The sequence below is a fragment of the Salvelinus sp. IW2-2015 genome, unplaced genomic scaffold (genome assembly GCF_002910315.2).
Source record: "Salvelinus sp. IW2-2015 unplaced genomic scaffold, ASM291031v2 Un_scaffold942, whole genome shotgun sequence".
Taxonomy (NCBI): domain Eukaryota; kingdom Metazoa; phylum Chordata; class Actinopteri; order Salmoniformes; family Salmonidae; genus Salvelinus; species Salvelinus sp. IW2-2015.
This window is the reverse complement of record NW_019942658.1, coordinates 70371-89816: the sequence shown is the minus strand read 5'-3', so window position 1 is coordinate 89816 and position 19446 is coordinate 70371. Positions and strand designations below refer to the sequence as shown.

The 19446-nt window shown below is 43.1% G+C and overlaps 1 protein-coding gene across 1 annotated transcript in view; it reads right to left on the bottom strand.

The window, feature by feature from the left end:
- LOC112069231 (protocadherin Fat 2-like) overlaps nucleotides 1-19446 on the bottom strand; it is a gene marked incomplete at its 5' end in the record, with an annotated part of 66951 nt that overhangs the window by 27049 nt on the left and 20456 nt on the right. The window contains 13 exons of the mRNA XM_070438458.1: nucleotides 1066-1455; nucleotides 3399-3632; nucleotides 6354-6507; nucleotides 6703-6899; nucleotides 7302-7686; nucleotides 7851-11334; nucleotides 11490-11676; nucleotides 12007-12217; nucleotides 12441-12716; nucleotides 12803-12942; nucleotides 16210-16417; nucleotides 16726-16935; nucleotides 17254-17364. Coding sequence (XP_070294559.1) covers nucleotides 1066-1455; nucleotides 3399-3632; nucleotides 6354-6507; nucleotides 6703-6899; nucleotides 7302-7686; nucleotides 7851-11334; nucleotides 11490-11676; nucleotides 12007-12217; nucleotides 12441-12716; nucleotides 12803-12942; nucleotides 16210-16417; nucleotides 16726-16935; nucleotides 17254-17364 — 6187 coding nt within the window. The remainder of the gene's footprint in view (nucleotides 1-1065; nucleotides 1456-3398; nucleotides 3633-6353; nucleotides 6508-6702; nucleotides 6900-7301; nucleotides 7687-7850; nucleotides 11335-11489; nucleotides 11677-12006; nucleotides 12218-12440; nucleotides 12717-12802; nucleotides 12943-16209; nucleotides 16418-16725; nucleotides 16936-17253; nucleotides 17365-19446) is intronic.

Genomic DNA, 19446 nt, shown 5'->3' with positions numbered 1-19446 from the left:
TAAAACGAAAAGAACATTAAGCTTCCATGTCTGTCTCCATTGAGGAAACATAAAATACCTAACATTAAGCTTCATGTCTGTCTCCATTGAGGAAACATATAATACCTAACATTAAGCTTCCATGTCTGTCTCCATTGAGGAAACATATAATACCTAACATTAAGCTTCCATGTCTGTCTCATTGAGAAACATATAATACCTAACTAAAAAAGCTACTTCTTTACTTTGACACGTGTAGCAATGATAACAAAACAACTGTGTGGTGGGATGATTACTCTTGGGATGGAACTATACACAAGTTGATTAAGTTGCTGACAAGCCCGGAGGTTGGTCTGGCTCAGTTCAACCAACCTCTATGAGACTCCTGCCCTGTTACAGGTAGATCAAACCAGGGAGGATTTGTAATGAGGGAAACACCAAGAGAAGTCAGGGAGAAAACAGTAGGTACAGCATGTCAGTGCTGGACCAGGAAGTATAATACAGTACTGACTACGTTATACTCCTCCAGAGTGGCTGATTGCTGTACAGTGTATATCAGCAGGACCTTTACAAAAYSTATCAAAAGTGCACCGGCAGTGACAATGTACTTTCAATAATTTCTCTGCCTCGCTGTGCAATACTGCTCCGATATCTGACTTCTGAGTGGCAAATAGAAAGCAGACTTATCTCTGCCAAAACATTCAAGAAAATGTACTTTATTGCAGTCAGCAGCACAACCAGGTGAAAAGGTATTTGCTTTACCATTTAGCGTTTCGCCAACCTCATAAGTGGGCTTCTCCGCCTRCTCCCCAGTTCTTTCTTGCTGATGTAGGTGTACGTTTTAGGGTTCAAAACAACCGTGTGGTGGGATGATTGCTCTTGGGATGGAACTATACACAAGTTGATGACAAGCCCGGCTACTGAATGGTTTGACAACTAATACAGAGATTGGTTGGCGCTTCATAAATATATGAATTTGCACAAATAAACTCAAATAWACTTTATGAAACCTTACGGAATCTCATGGAATTGGTCAGAACTTTACTGACCAATGGAACTCAAGGAAGTATTGGAACAGAACCTTACCAGTTGCCGGGTGCAGGTAGAACCTTCCCCCCTCGTTGCCAGAGACGATGGAGTAGACGATGGGTTCTGTCTCGGTCCCGTCTCTAGTGAGGGCAGAGACGCTGATGACCTCTGACCCTACCAGGGTGGATTCTGGGATCTGGGCGGAGTACTCCTGGCTCAGGAACACCGGCTGGTAGTCGCTCAGGTCGACAACGTGCACCGTAACCGTGGCGACGGAGTACAGTTGTCGGGGAAGACCCCGGTCTGTGGCTTTGACCTTGAGTTCAAAGGTCGACCGTGTGTTTTCAGCCAGTGACCTCTCCAGGCGCAGGATACCGGAGAACTCTTCYAATGAGAAGTGTCCGCTGTTGTCCTCGAGTAGAGAATACTTCACCTCAGAGTTTATACCTGCAGAAGGAGAGGAGAGAATAGGAGTCCGTCTGGTTGTTCTGAGCAGAGACTATTTCATATAGAGACAGGACACTATCTAGCTGCTATTATCTCTATGGCATTTCACCTCAGAGATCATATCTGCCGGAGGAGAATAGGAATTATCAGTCTGGTTGGTTTGGCACGACGAATTTGGGTTTCTTCCAAAGTATGCTAGGAGTTAATGGCCTTATCAAAGCTGTATCAAAACATAATGCATCGTGCAATTATGAAGAACAAAATAATAATAAACATCCACACTAAACAGCCAAAATCCATAAAAAAACAGTCAAAATAAACATCCATAATAAACCATAATAAACATCCATAATTAACATCCAAATAAACATCCATAATAACAACCACAATAAACATCCATAATTAACATCCATAATAAACAGCCATAATAAACAGCCATAATAAACATCCATAATTAACATCCATAATAAACATCCATAATAAACAACCACAATAAACATCCATAATTAACATCCATAATAAACAGCCATAATAAACATCCATATAAAACATCCATAATAAACATCATAATCAACATCCATAATAAACATCCATAATATTAGCCAAACATCCATAATAAACAGCCAACATCACAAAACAGCCAAAACAGCCAAACATCCATAATAAACATCCATAATAAACACAACACAATACATATAAACATCCATAATAAACATCCATAATAAACATCCATAATAAACATCCATAATAAACATCCATAATAAACAAGCCAAAACAGTCCATAATAAACATCCATAACAACATCCATAATTAACATCCATAATAAACAGCCATAATAAACATCAAACATCATAATAAACATCCATAATAAACAGCCATAATAAACAGCCACAGGGTAATACATGAAGGATGTCTACACACCTACAGGAGTGGCCCTGATCCTCAAGATACTACATGATTAGGTATGTGTTTGAAGGTTAACAATAAGGTAAGGCATGGGAGAAGTTTCTGCAAGAGGGCTTTATAGACAAAATGAGAGTAATGTATCGATCTAGGAGACTTCAAAGAGGGCCAGCCTACTTTCTGATACAGAATGCATGCGATGTGTCCTGAACCTGCTGCCCGTAATAAAGCATAGTGCACTGTGATAAACTGCATCCAATGATTTCAGTGTATTGGCAGCTGTATTCATATAGATGGTGTCGCCATTGTCTAAAGCCATCAGGAATGTTGACTGAATGATTTGATTCCTACTATTTAACAAAAGACTGGACTTGTTCCTATAGAAGAAGTCTATTTGAATTCTTAATTTCTTAACCAACTCATCAACATGTTTTTTGAAAGATAGCTTTTCGTCAATTCAGACGCCCAGATATTTATCAGCGGGGACACGAACAATGCATAAATTAGTGATGCGTTTGTTGACTCATAACCCGCAGTCTCGGTGGTTATATCCACAGGGCAGGCGGATTTAAGGTCATGAAATATTGTGTGGATGAAGGGCGGGTGGGTGGTGGTCAGGAAGCATATAGGAGAACTGTCTCTATGTTATGACCTGGGGGATAGGAGAATAGTCTCTATGTTATGACCTGGGGGATAGGGGAATAATCTCTGTTATGACCTGGGGAGTAGGAGAATAGTCTCTATATTATAACCTGGGGGATAGGAGAATAGTCTCTATGTTATGACCTTGGTAAGTATATTGGTGTAGAGCCTCTGCTACATRAAGGGGAGATTTAGATTTGACCATAGAAATAGAATTACTAGGTCAGACAAAGCCCCTCAAACCATTCCTCAAAACGTCAATGTCCATTCTAGTCATTCTGATTCTATAAATTTTGGTCCATAGAAATAGAATAACTAGATCAACAAATCCCCTTTCAGACTATCCCTCAGAAKGGGAATGTCTACTCTATTAATTTTATCTCAATAATATGACTTACCAGTGTCAGGGTCTTTGGCGTAGATGACAGCGATGGGTGTCCTGATGGTGGTGTTGTCGAACACAGTGACTTCATAGTGGTTGTTCGAGAACTTGGGAGGGTTGTCATTCATATCCTGGATCATGAGTAAGATGTCTGCTTGGCAGGAGCGACCTCCACCGTCCGTGACTTTAACTACCAGATCATACTCCCTCACCTKCTCCCGGTCCAACTGGGCCAGAGTGAACAATTCCCCTGTCACAAATAAAAAATAAMAAATAATTAGATGAACATATAGATGGACTTAACTTATTCCTTCTATCTCCTAGTGGAGCAGAGGGCATACAGTACAGTACATGTAGATGGATAGATATAGTCTATGTATAGATGAAAACTGACTGACTGAAAAACACACTGAGATGTATATCAAAACGGTGGGAATAAACACTGAGATGTATATCAAAATGGTGGGGAAAAACACTGAGATGTATATCAAAATGGTGGGAATAAACACTGAGATGTATATAAAAACGGTGGGAAAAAACACTGAGATGTATATCAAAATGGTGGGAATAAACACTGAGATGTATATCAAAACGGTGGGAATAAACACTGAGATGTATATCAAAATGGTGGGAAAAACACTGAGATGTATATCAAAACGGTGGGAATAAACACTGAGATGTATATCAAAACGGTGGGAATAAACACTGAGATGTATATCAAAATGGTGGGAAAAAACACTGAGATGTATATCACAATGGTGGGAAAAACACTGAGATGTATATCAAAATGTGGAAAAAACACTGATGATGTATATTCAAAACGGGGGAAAACATAGATGATATCAAAATGTGGGAAAAAACACTGAAAAAACTTAATGTACAGTACAGACAAAAAGTGACCACACCTACTCATTTTTTGCTATTTCTACATTGTAGAATAATAGTGAAGACATCAAAACATGAAATAACACATATGAAAATCATTGATAACGAAAAAAGTGTTAAACAAATCAAAATATATTTAGATTTTAGATTCTTCAAAGTAGCCACCCCTGCCTTGAAGATAGCTTTGCACACTCTTGGCATTCTCTAAACCAGCTAAGAGAAATGCTTTTACAACAGTCTTGAAGGAGTTCACACGTATGCTGAGCACTTGTTGGCTGGTTTCTTTCACTCTGCGGTCCAACTCATCCCAAACCATCTCAATTGGGTTGAGTTCGGATGATTGTGGAGGCCAGGTCATCTTGAGCGCACTCCTCCACGCTCCTTCTTGGTCAAATAGCCCTTACACAGCCTGAAGGTGTGTTTTAGGTAATTGTCCTGTTAAAAAACAAATGATAGTCCCACTAAGCACAAATCAAATGGGATGGCGTATCGCTGCAGAATGCTGTGGTAGCCATGCTGGTTAAGTGTGCCTTGAATTCTAAATAAATCACAGACAGTGTCACCAGCAAAGCACCCCCACACCATCACACCTCCTCCTCCATGCTTCACGGTGAGAATCACACATGTGGAGATCATCTGTTCACCTACTCTGCATCACAAGGACCTGGCGGTTGAAACCAAAAATCTCAGATTTGGACTCATCAGACCAAAGGACAGATTCCCACCGGTTTAATGTCCATTGCTCATGTTTCTTGGCCCAAGCAAGTCTCTTCTTCTTATTGTGTCCTTTAGTAGTGGTTTCTTTGCAGCAATTCGACCATGAAGGCCTGATTCACACAGTCTCCTCTGAACAGTTGAAGTTGAGATGTGTCTGTGAAGCATTTATTTTGGCTGAAATCTGAGATGCAGTTAACTCTAATGAACTTATCCTCTGCAGCAGAGGTAACTCTGGGTCTTCCTTTCCTGTGGCGGTCCTCATGAGAGCCAGTTTCATCATAGCGCTTGATGGTTCTTGCGACTGCTTTCAAAGTTCTTTATATTTTCCGGATTGACTGACCTTCATGTYGTAATGTAATACTGGACTGTCGTTTCTCTTTGCTTATTTGAGCTGTTCTTGCCATAATATGAACTTTGTTTTTTACCAAATAGGGCTATCTTCTGTATACCACCCCTACCTTGTCACAACACAGATGATTGGCACAAACGCATTTAGAAGGAAAGAAATTCCACAAATAAACTTTTAACAAGGCACACCTGTTAATTGAAATGCATTCCAGGTGAACTACCTTATGAAGTTGGTTGAGAGAATGCCAAGAGTGTGCAAAGCTGTCATCAAGTCAAAGGGTGTCTACATTGAAGAAAAATATATTTAGATTTGTTTAACACTTTTTTGGTTACTACATGATTCCATATGTGTTATTTCATAGTTTTGATGTCTTCACTATTATTCTACAAYGTACAAAATAGCAAAAAATTMAGAAAAACCCTGCAATGAGTAGGTGTGTCCAAACTTTTGACTGGTACTATATATCAAAATGGTGGGGGAAAACACTTAAATGTACTGTACAGTATTTCAAAATGGTGGGGGAAAAGGTCCAGAYAGTAGGCCTATGCATTCTTTAAAAATAGCATCACAGTTTACGAAATATTTACTGAAATCTATCAAAAGGAAACCATGACAAGTACAAATAAATCACAAAATATTTACATTTCTGGTAGTCATTCACTGTTCTACCAGCGCCAAACCATTACTTTGGGTTGAAGGCCATGTCAAWGCTTCTCCTAGCATATATGTATTGTGATAGGACAAATTATTGAGATTATGAGCTCTGATTGGCTTACAATAATGAAGCTAGGCTAGTGCTATGACAACCAGGAAGTATGTTTGATGAGAAGCCAAAGCACCAAACATGGAAAAAAAACACCAACTAATTATGGTGGTCTGACAGTGCACCATCTTGTCTTCTTGAAGACCTCAGTTTAAGTATTTTGTAAGAATGGAGATGCTATCTCTCAAACCAAACAAATCATGGATTTCACTTAGGACCTCTATTTGTTTAGACCCCAAATAAAAGTAGTCTCTAACCTGTCTTTTGATCAAGATGGAACTTGTCTGCGTTGGGGCCGTGGAGGGTGTAGGACACTTGTCCGTTGGTGCCGATGTCTGGGTCCGACGCTGAAACCTTCACGATGAACATGCTTGACGGGGAATTCTCCATGACAACCTCTGTGTACAGCAACTGGGCAGAAACGTTGATAGTTAGCAACGTCTTAGGTCAAATTGCAGTTGTTGATATTTTATTCATGCTTAGCTACTGCTCATTAATGTGTTACGTGTGTATGAACTGTTATAAAGTCCTTATGTAGGTACAACCTGTTACCGCTATCTACAGGAATCTAAGTGTCTACTGTAGTGTCATGGCTGACTGACGTACCTGCTCACACAGAGGACTGTTATCGTTGATGTCTAGGACATGGACCTCTACAGTGGCAGGGGCCTCGAATCTCCCGTCAGTAACTCTTATTTTCAGGGAGTAGTTATCTTTAGCTTCACGGTCAAGAGACTCTTTGAGGACCAGCCACCATTCCTCTCCCTCTTGCACAATGGAGAACTGGCCTAATGGATCTCCGTCTAAGGAAAAACATTTGAACGTAATACATGAATGTCAATGCTACCTGGGGGCCAAAATGGATTTGATCATGTCCACCACATTTCTTCCTGTCAATGTAGTCACTTTTACACTTAGAATGATCCATTATAGACGATATATTGTTCTCTTATAATAAGCCGTTATTATAGTAGATATATTGCTCTGTTATAATAAGCCGTTATTATAGTAGATATATTGCTCTGTTATAATAAGCCGTTATTATAGTAGATATATTGCTCTGGAGAAATACTGTGCCCATCTGTTTCTTATTAAAATGTATATAATAATGCTGATAGACCTGAAAAACTACCATTCAACTACTTCATAAAAGTGGAGGTGATCAATCATTCAATCAACCAAATGAATCAATCAACGAGACTCACCTGTGATGTAACACGTGATCTGCCTGTTCTCTTTAGTCACATCCATATCAACGGTCGTCAGGCTTATGATGACCTCCCCAGGCCTAGTGTTCTCCATGACAGACGCATGGTACACGTCCTCCGTGAACCGAGCAGGGTTGTCGTTCTCGTCAGTCACCGTCACCTCCACCAGAACAGAGGAAGAGAGCTTCACCTCCCCCCCGTGGTCAGTAGCCACCACTGTGAAGCTGTAGTGCTGTATCGTCTCACAGTCCGTTTCTCTCAGAGTAGTTATCCAACCGCTCTCACTGTCGATGGAGAAGACATCGGTGATGTCATCGGGTTCGGCTTCCAAGGTGTAGGTCACCTGTCCATTAGTGTCCTGGTCAGGGTCGTTGGCAGTCACCTGTATGGATGGATGAATGAATGAATGGATGAATTAATTAATTCAAACTAAACTGTTATTGCCCTAAAAGAGAACACAGAAATCGTAAAGAATTGCATTCAACTTTCAAGTACAAAAATATAAGATAAATGAACAAAAATATATCTGAAGAAAAAAAAACACACCTGGATGACGGTGGTTCCTGGTGGCATGTTTTCAGCCAGGAAGGCCTTGTAAGGGTTGGCCTCGAACACCGGCACGTTGTCATTTACATCCTGGACCTGGATGCTGACCGACACCAGYGAKGCSACRTCGGTCCCGTTGTGGTTGCCTTGAGCAATAACATCTATCTGATACCACTTGGTCTTCTCGTGGTCAATGCTCTTCTGGACGAGTAGAGTACCGCTCTCTTTATCCAGAGCAAACACTCTGTCTCTGTTACTCTCCACTGTGTTGCCATTGACCAGGCTGTAGATGACTGGCATGTCGGAGTCGGCCTTGATCGTCCCGATCTCTGTTCCCATGGAGATGTCCTCGGCTGCGGAGAAGGTGTACAGCGGCTCGGAGAACTTCGGAAGAGGGACCTCAGGTGGGACTACTTTCACCTGCACCGGAACCGTGGAGTTGTAGAACGGTAATCCGCTGTCCCGAGCCTTGACTTTGAAGTTGAAWATCTTGTTCTCTTGACCWATCAGRCTYTCTTTGACRCTGACAATGCCAGTGAAGGGGTTGATCTCAATGATGTCCTCAGTCACTTCCTCTGCTTCGTCCACAGTGTAGGTGACGTCAGCATTTTTGCCGTCGTCTGCGTCGTACGCCATTATCTGAATCACGGGAGAGCCTTTGTTTACAGTAGACTGGATTGACACCTGATACTCTGAAGCTTTAAACTGAGGGGCATTATCATTCTCATCTGTCAGGATAATCTTCACAGTGCAGAACGCTACTTTYCCTCCGCCATCTTTAGCCATCACCTTGATGGCGATCACTCTTTGGGATGGGTTCTCTCGATCTAAAGGTTGAGATGTTATGATCTGTCCATTCTTGTCTATGGAGAATTTCTCATCTGCCAGTTTGTTGATGATGGTGTAGTCCACGCTGCCGTAAGGTCCATCGTCAGGGTCTATAGCGGCCAGGCGAATCACACGTGTTCCAGCCTCAGCGTTCTCAGCTAGTTCCGCCTCGTAGATGTTTTTGTTGAAATAGGGGCTGTGTTTATTAGTGTTCGTCATATCAATGTTCACAGGGGCTGTGTTCTGGAAAACTCCATCTGACACAGCCACGGTGAGGTTGTAGAATGGGTCCACATTTCTCTTGCAGACGTTAGAAAAGGAGATGCTCCCGGAGGATTCATTGATGGMGAAGTATCGTCCCTCATTACCTGAGAGGATCTTATACTGTAGATTGTTCAAGTCTCTGGTGTCGGGGTCCGAAGCTTGGATTTTTATGACGATGTGTCCACATTTGGCCATTTCATCCAGTGTTGCCTGATAGTGGGTCTTGGAGAAGTTTGGAGGGTTATCGTTGACATCGGTTACGTTAACAATGACATAGGCTTCGCTGCTCAACGGGTTCGTGCCATTATCTATGGCTTTGATCTTTAACTGGAAGTGTTTTGTCTTCTCATAGTCCAACACCTGTGTCGTAACAATTAGACCACTCTGGGGGTCTATTTTAAAGAAGTCCGTTTCATTTTCCCCCGTCACCAAAATATGGAAAATTAAGTCTTTATTTCTGCCTGAGTCTCTATCTGTAGCTGATATCTGTAACACAGACGTGCCTATGGGTAATCCTTCAGGTATATCCACTGTGTCAGTCAGCTTGGAGAAGACTGGAGCGTTATCGTTAACATCTTCAACCTCTATTTCGACAGCGGCCTCTGAAAAGGAGCCTGTCACAGAGTCAGTGGCTCGGACCGTCAATAGATGCATTGTCTGGCTCTCATAGTCCAATAAATCAGTGACACTCAACACTCCTGTTTTAAAATCTATGTGAAARTTTTTCGAGGCATTTTCCTCTTCCAGATTGTAAATAAGCCGGTATCCCTCTGGGTTTCTTGCTTGTACATGCAAGATGGTGGTGAAGGGAGATATGTTTTCAGGGACTTTTAGAGGATAGAGCAAAGTCTGAAAAATGGGGTTGGTGCGATTTCTCACCGTGATACTCAGTTCTGCTGAAGTGGTCAAACTGGRCGAGCCCTCGTCTGTGGCCAGGACAGTCAAGGTATATTTATTAGCAGCTTCAAAGTCTATAGGCCGCTGAAGGGACACGTCACCAACATAAGGGTCTATCCTAAAGAGATCAAAGTCCTCCTGCAACAAGTACATAATAGAACCATTTTCTCCAAGATCACTGTCGGACGCCATCACTTGAAAGATTACATCTCCTAGGTCAGTGTCTTCAGAGATCATCATGGAGTGAGGCAGGTTCAAGAACCTTGGTGGATTGTCATTGACGTCATTTATGTAAACGTTGACGTGGGTTATTGCCCTGCGAGGGGGACTCCTCATGTCTCTCACCTCCACCACTATGTCATAGACATCCTGCTCTTCTCTGTCGAAGGGGACGCTGGTGGTCTCAAGCACGCCTGATGTTGGGACTATAGAAAACCGTCCCATTGGGTTCAATACAGAGTAAATCAGAGGCTCGTTCAAGTAGCTACCTGAAGCTCTCAAAACAACTAACATTTTGACCGACATCGAGTTCTCCACAATGATGGCTGAATACAATCCCTGCTCAAATTGAAGATGGCCGCCTGCTGTTATGTTGGTGACGTTTATCTTAACTGTAGCAAGGTCTTTGTACAGGCCGTCAGAGGCTTTGACCAGCAGCTGGTAAAAGGATTTAAACTCTGAAACATTGTTTACAGAGATAGCACCAGTAGAAGGATGAATGAGAAAAGCGTTGTGAAGGTTGCCCTCTGTGAGGCTGTACGAGACAGCTGAATCTGCATCTTGTGCCGTGACCCGTACAACCTCCATCTCTCTGACTGGAGGGAAGACGATGGACGACTCGTACACCGACCTAGAGAATTTGGGGGAACAGTCATTGAAATCCAGGACACGGATGGTGACTCTGGCTGGCTCTGCTGCGTACAGCGACGGTTCCCCTGAGTCCCGTACCTGAATGCTGAAGTGAAACTCTGGTGTTTCTTCAAAGTCCACCTCCGATATCACAGAGAGTGTACCCATGYTKGGATCTATCTTGAAGACTTTCATCGCTTCCGGWTCCAGGATTTGGAAGACTAGGAGAGAGTTAGAGTCCCTGTCAGCATCAGAGGCTCGTATCACTAGAGGTGTGTTGCTCTCCCCCATCACCATGCTGTTTATGTGAGCAGACTCACTAATCTGGCCATGGAATYTCTCCTGGAGGAACACCGGWRGGTTATCATTCTCATCYATCACATAGACGTAAACAACCGTATCTGACGAGGMTCCYGYCGAGGTGCTAGCACGCACTTYGAGTCTGTAMGAGAAACACYYCTCGAAGTTGAGGCTCRYTTGGACMGAGAGAACTCCGGASTCTGCATTGATGTGGAACGTTCCGTTAGGGTCTCCATCTTTGATGCTGTAGTGGACTGCGGATGGGCTGGCTGCAGAGACAGTGATCACGGGAGTTCCCAGAGGACTGGCTTCACTGACCTCTGAGAAGTACTCATCAGAGGGGAACCTGGGAGAGAGAAGAGAGAATGTTTTTTTATTAACAATTAGGAAAGCAGTATATAATATCAACAGTACCTGAAGTTGAATTATTTGATGCAATTTACAAATTAAAGCATTTAAGAATTATCAAACAACATAATACTAGTTTATATACATATTAACCTGGGAGGGGTTCTGTCTGAGAGCAGGACGGTGATGGAGACAGAACAGAGGTCACTGTGCTGGGGGAAACCTTGGTCTGTGGCCTTCACTGTCAGATGGAACTGCTCCTGGGTTAGGTTGTACAGAGATTTGGCGATGGTGATACTCCCCAGCTCGCCATCAATGTCAAAGGTGTTGTCCACATTCCCTGTAAAGATGAATCAAAGACCAAATCAAAATTAACAAATTATTTTTTGGTGTATAGAATTAACAATGAGTTAACCTATATGTGAACAATGAACAATTGCCTATATGTGAACAACCTTTTGGTTACTGRCCCAACGCTCTAACCACTAGGCTACCTGCCACCCCCAGAATTTAAGTGATCGATCAAGTATAAAACATTCTCAAATATATAATATACTTATCCTGTAGCACTCTTATAAAGAATGCTAAAAATAGATAATCATATTTGAAGATTTTTCACAATTCAAATCCATCATAATCTACCCCTCATAATCTCTGATCTGTGTTGTACCTGAGTGAAGGGAGTAAATAATCTGAGCGTTGCTCCCCATGTCCTTATCCAGCGCCTTGACACGTAGCACCTCTGTCCCAGCCGCAGCCAGATTGGTGATAGTGCCCTCATAGCCGGCTGCCATGAAGGCAGGAGAGTGGTCGTTGCAGTCCTCCACATAAACCACTGCCTTCACAAAGTTTCTTTTCACTGGGATCTCCTGATCTCGAACCTGTGCATTTAAAGGAGAGCAGGACAGTGGAGGGACATTAACTTAATCAAAATCAAATTCCTAGAAAACCAGCAAAAAATGATTTGCTATAATCAGACAGAGATTATTTTTGCTTTGTGAAACTGTTAGATGATAGATACGCTGAACTTTAGATCGTCGTGTTTTCAAACGGTAAGGGAGATGAAAAAGGGAGACAAGACTAAAAAAACATCAACAACGTTACCATCACAATGAGCGTGTGCACAGAACGCTTCTCACGGTCCAGCTGCTCAGTCATCACCAGAACACCACTCTTATGGTCCAGATGGAAGTTCTTCAGGCTGTCTGGATGGACGCTGCTGTGGAGCGAGTAGATGAGTTTGCTGCTGCTGTCTCGGTCCTGAGCAGAGATGTGGAGGATGTCCTTCCATGGAGAGGTGTCTTCCGGTACTCTGACCTCGTAGATGGACTTCATGAACACGGGTCGATGCTCGTTCATGTCCAGCACACGGATATATGCCTAGAAGACATAAAGATAGGAAGATAAACTTAATCTAAGGTTTTACGATAACTACTAATTTACTCTGTATTTCATATGTGTATCACCTGTGTGGTTGCGACCTGATGCCCGTCTGTAACCTGTACAGTCAGATTATAGTTGGACTTCTTCCCTGCATCCAGAGGCCTGGCGATCACGATGCTACCTGTGTTCCTCTCAATGTCAAAGTCCTGCTCCTCATCGCCCCCTGAGAACAACACAATAGAGAGGAGATGGTATAAATAAATCAATAGCATTCAATCATCCCATACAAGGACAGTTTCAAGTTTGACCGTTTGAAATTTGACAGTTGAAAGGCCTCAATAGAAGCCTGCCCAGAGTCCCTCRGGTTGTTTGGCTTCGTAAGTGTCTGTCACTGAGACTGGCCCCAATGGCCTTATGGGAGGAGTGAGTGAGAGCCCATACGGCAGTCGTGACACACAGGTGTGTCATCCAGAACCATAATGACTTGGCCGTGGTTGGAGGATCATTCTTTCAACAGATGGACTTGTGGGCAGCTGTTTGGAGCGTACACTGGAAATGTTGTTTGCCCAGTCAGGACAGGTGGAAAGACAAGAACACCAACAAAACATCCCAAAGCTACTGAGAGAGGTTAATAGCTAATTTCACCCCTTCGAATGTTGGCCATCGCCCTGCATGCGTKCGTGTGAATACAGAATATGAGCTAAAAGGGCCCTCACATCACTGAATATGGCTACAAACACCCTCAACCGTTTAAAAGTATTACTTCCTGTGTATACTATGCCTCATTTACAGAGTGTAAAAAAAAMCTATGTGCAGGTATGGGGTAAACGAACCACCGTCATCCTCACATGCTCAGCCATGTATGTATTAATGACAGAAAACAAGGTTGCAGCAAAGGGTTGCCCCCCCCCCCGTGTCCAAGTGTCGCAGAATAAGTGTAACACAATTGTTTAAGGGGAAATGTTTGGCAGCGACACACTTTGAACAGACGCCGTGAACAGTAGGGGTAAAGCTCATGCTTGTTCAGCCAGATGGTGTTTATTAAGAAATAGATGCACCTTTTCAAGGCTCACATGACTCCATTTTAAAACAAGCTTTCCCTTTTAATATCACCGGTGGGACTACATGAAAATACAACATAAAAAAAAAAAAAATGTAACTTCTCCCACAAAATGTTGAGTATTATTGAATAATGAATCAAATGTTTAGATTTCTAGTTGGTGCTTTTGCAACACGTGAAGAAGAAAAAAAACGCTAGTTGGTGTTTATTGTCATGAGTCTTCCCACTGGACACAGACGTCAATTCAACGTCTATTCCACGTTGCTTCAATGTAATTTCATTGAAATGATGTGGAAACAACGTTGATTCAACCAGTATGTGGCCAGTTGGTTGTTCTGGAGGCAGAACTGAGCGATTCCCCCTTAGATAGGCCAGCTGCAAAGTCAACATTGGCTACATTGTAAAAATTCATGCCATTTTAATTTTTTTGTTGCTTTTATGTCTTAATTTAAGGTTAGGGTTGGGCATTAGGGTTAGCAGTGTGGTTAAGGTTCGGGTTAGGGTTATGGTTAGGTTGGATGACTGCAAAGCTGCCTTTAAAACAAGATTCATGATGAAAAACGCTATTCTGTGGGAAAAACAAAACATCCAATGTATTCCATACCCAGATTAAATAAAAAATATTGAAAGAGACAAAGAAGAAATAGATTGTTTAAATATATATTGGTTGACCGGATGGAGGGTTGAAAAGCAGCTGTCACAGTCGAAGAACAAGTCAAGTGAAAAGCTGAATAACTCAACAGGTTAGAACTGCACTGGCTGTCACATTCAGCCATCAAACGCATTTCGAGGCGCCATCTAAATTGCCACGTTTGAGTTCCTGCATGTCCCATCGCAAAGGCTTGCTTTCATTGGAATATTTTCACAAACACATCTATGCAGSAGGAATTGTAATACTAYAGTGTTATWCCAGGATGTATCACAACCGGCCGTGATCGGGAGGCCCATAGGGAGACGTACCATTGGTCCAGTGTCGTCCGGGTTTGGCCGGGGTAGRCCGTCATTGTAAATAAGAAKTTGTTCTTAACTGACTTGGTTAGATRAAGGTTAAATAAAGGTTAAATGAAGGTTAAATAAAATAATTTAAATGTAAGCGCTACCACACTTGATGTTTGGAATCAATCGTTATTTTGTCCATGTTAATCCAAGTTAATTGAATTGTCAAAGAGCTAGATGAATACTTTAGCAAAGGGTCAGCAGCGTGTTCTGCCACGTGGCCCCGTGAGGCAGATCATCCATCAGAGTTAGACTCTGCCTATCCTGTCGTGTCCTGGCCCTTCATCTGAGGAAATATGGCTGTGTTTCTTCCTCATGCTGGGGTGTAGGGCACTCACACACACACACGCACGCACGCACGACACACACACACACACCACACACACACACACACACACACACACCAAAACACACAGAGCACAGCAAAACACACAGCAAAACACACAGCGCACAGGCAAAACACCACAGCGCACAGCAAAACACACAGCACACAGCAAAACACACAGGCACAGCAAAACACACAGACAAAACACACAGCAACACACAGCAAAACACACAGCAAATACAAGCGCACAGCAAAACACCACAGCGCACAGCAAAAACACACAGCAAAACACACAGCGCACAGCAAAACACACAGAGCACAGCAAAAAACACACAGCGCACACAAAACACACAGCGCACAGCAAAACACACAGCGCACAGCAAAACACACAGCCAAAACACACAGAGCACAGCAAAACACACAGCGCACGCAAAACACACAGCGCACAGCAAAACACACACAGCACAGCAAAACACACAGCGCCAGCAAAAACACACAGAGCACAGCAAAACCACGACTTCGCCTGCACATTTCCTCGATAATAATCTCCTTTCCTTCGTAATCCATTTGTAATCTTTTGACTGGTCACGTTTTGTCTTGCCGTTAAGTACATGTTGACAGATCATCTTCATTTTGACTCATCCCATTTGGTCAGTTTAATAAAACAGCAACATAACTTTACTCTAAGCCTTTATTGTGTCAACTGATATAACTATTGCTATAACATCAAATTACACAAATCTGATCATATTTTAGTTTCTAGAAAATACGCTGTAATTCTACACACTAAAAAAACACTTATCTCTACTTTTGCATGGTCCATATCACCAACACATTGCACACAACACACTGCACACTGCACACTTCACACTGCACACTACACACTACACACTGCACACTGCACACTTCACACTGCACACTACACACTGCACACTACACACTGCACGCTGCACACTGCACACTACACACTGCACACTACACACTGCACGCTGCACACTGCACACTACACACTGCACACTACACACTGCACACTACACACTGCACACTGCACGCTACACACAACATACTGCACATCTCCACCTATCAGAGTTACCGATGTTAGCCCTCACCTGTGATGTCATACCACAGTAGCCTCTGTGTCTCCGTGAGGATGATCCCCACCATGTGAGTGACAGGATCCGTCTCCATGACAGCGAAGGTGAAGTGTGGCTCGTCAAACGTCAGMGGATCAGAGGTGGGCGTCGGCTTGGGGATCCACTCTACGTCCAGGCGGACTGTCGAYGATCTCACCGGGCTCCCATGGTCCTTTGCTTTGATCTGACAGAAGGAAGGGTTGGGATGGAGAGGACAATGCTAATGTTATTGCRCTGGGGTGTGGATCTTTGTGTTACTCATCACAGTACATGGGAACATGACAGGGTTGGTGTTCATCACAATGGTATTCACATGTAAGTTTACACACTCCCTGCATGTGAATGAGAGCCATGAAAGAAGATGTGATTGTATTTGTTTAGGCATAGCAGGTGTCCCTAAAGAGTGTTCCACCATTTTGTGTGAATGTGAAAAGCAGAAAATTCAGTGGAACATGATAATTATGGTGTTGTATTATAATCTTGTCCACCTACCGTGAGGATGCTGTAGTTGCCTGCTGTAAAGTCTCCCCGTGCCGTCACCACCCCAGTGTCTGGATGGATCTCAAACCTCTCGTTCTGGTTGTCCTGGAGACTGAAGGTGACCTCAGCATTAGGCCCTTCATCGTTGTCCTGGGCAACCATCCGACACACCTCCACCTGTGGCTTCACCCCCTGACCCCTGTGTTGCTCAGGTAGTTTGACCTGGAAACAATCAATGAATCAATCAGTCACATTTATTTACAAAAGCCCTTTTTTACAACAACAGTTGTCACAAAGTGTATGGCATCCTATTCCATAAATAGAGCACATCTTGTTACCAGATCCCTACATGGTCCTTGTCAGAAGTAGTGCACAATGGCATTTTACCAATCAGATCAGCTCTGAAAAAGATMTGATGTGAAAAGATCTGATGTGATTGGTCAAAATATCAATTAGTTGAAAAAAATATCAGAATTGGGCTGCCCTATGTAGGCTGCGTTTATAAATGTAGGAGACCCCAAAGAGCAAAYCAAAGCAGACCTGGAARAGCTTGTGGTTGAACTGGGGCCTGTTGTCGTTCTCATCCAGCACCTGGATGATCACTGTAGAGGTGGAGCGGAGAGGAGGGGCTCCGTTGTCCGACACTATCACCTGAGAGGAGAAGAGGGGTTAGTTAGTCTAACAGTAGGATATGGAGGAAGAGGGGTTAGTTAGTCTAACAGTAGGATAAGGAGGAAGAGGGGTTAGTTGTGTAGTGAATCTACTAACCAGAATAGAGATTGAATAAAGGAGGAAAGAGAAATAGGAGGGGATCCGTTAGGCTAACCAGTAAGGTAGGTAATATGGAGGATGGTGAGAGTAGTTTCGTACTTACCGTAGAATAGATGAGGAAGAAGTAGGGGTTAGTTAGAGTGGTATCACAACCCGTACGAGCCAATAGAATAATAGAGGGAAGAGAGGGTGTTAAGTTCCAATTAAGTTCCTAACAGACTTTACAGGTCAGGTAGACCCAGCTGCTCTCACATGTCACATGATGCAAAATGTAGAAAGGGTAATGACATAACTACGATGTTCACATCTTGTTTGGGATAAACTCGATGGTGTAAGAGGCATTGCCAAAAAGTGTAAATGTACAGAAATATACGGAGAGTTACAAGCCCTATAATGAAAGACACGGGAGCTAACACACATTACTCCGCGAATTAGTGTATGAAAGTTTCCTAGTTATACCGTGTTGTCTAAGACCTCCCTAACCTCACTAATTGAAGGCGGATTAGAACTCATTTTAGAATGATGCGCTGTAAAAGAAAACACCTCGTTAAAAAATAGTCATGCTTAAGGTGGTATATCTATGAGACTCACCAAGACAGGTGTAGTTAGGTACAGGACCGTTAGCTCTTGACCGGATGTTGTGATGTAGTGTGGTGTGTGTGCTGATGTGTGTGTGTGTCGGTCGGATAATAGATGATGTTGGATGTGGAAGAAAGCGTTACTCAGATCTAACCGATGGTAGCCGGAGGAAAGAGGGCAGTTAGTTAGTCTCTAACAGTAGGGAGAGATGAAGGCAGGCCAAAGCACAGGGATGTGGTCATGGGGTGAAAGAAAATAAATTCGCCCCTGCCTACAACTAGTGACACAAAGTGGAGTGTTCAGAGCCTGAGTGTATCCCTACTGTTGTTCACGTGCAGACATAAAACTAGTTACCGCAGTGGCAAACATTTACACCTACATCTAACATCTCACTTCTTGCGAATTGAAATCAACGGCCTTATAGTAAATTAAAACTGTAAATCCAATGCACGTGGTAATGGAGAGGAGACCATCATAGAGCGAGCAGTTAATAACCTTCAAAGGTTCCTTTACATAGAATAAAACACTAGGCCATTTCCTGTTACTAAAAGTGCAAAACACTGGTATAGATAAGAACGGAAGTACAGTAGTTTAACCATGATTGTGAAATGTACTTGGGACTTGTATGGTACGCCCCCTTACGTAAAAAGATATGTGGGGCGTTTCCATTGGGCAGTCTTAGTTGTGCTGTCGTAGAGTTTATTGTCTCTGTTGGACAATGGTATATGTTACTCTCAGACTAAACAAGCACATGGCAACAAAGCACCCATCATTTAACCAAGCTCAGAGGTGCATTATTTGGAAAGGCCATTCAAGTTGCAGAGAAAGGAAGAAGAGAAAGGCTCATTGGGGCCACGAAGATCTAGATATAAAAAGGTGTTTCTGGATTGAGTTTGGTTGACGGAATGGTTCACCCTTCCAACAAGAGTTATGCTCGCAGGCTTTATAAGGCGACCACAACTATCTCGCTCCAAACAGCCCAAGAATACAACAAAATCCTCAAAGGTGGCTGTACTGAGAGATCCACTGATATTCAGAGGGATAACCTTCCACTCCCCTTGTATCGAACCCCGCCAGCCACAGCGACCTCCCTCAGGCGGTACGTATCCCAGGTGTGCTTCTTTCCCTGCTACAAATCCTTCTGAGAACAAGTTGTGATTGACAGCAGCAAAAATACGTCTCCACTTGATTCCGCAGTGACAGCATCTGTGTTCTCTCCGCTGTTGATCATTTCCGCTCTTGTCCTAAGCCCGCTTAGTCGTCCTCTTCCCGTCTTTATCCGCACACTGCCCAAATCTCTCCACACCTCTCCTCCTGCCTTTTCCTCTCCTCTCTTCACTTGTCTCGTCTAAAACGGTCTCGCCCCCTCCGCTCTCCCTCCCT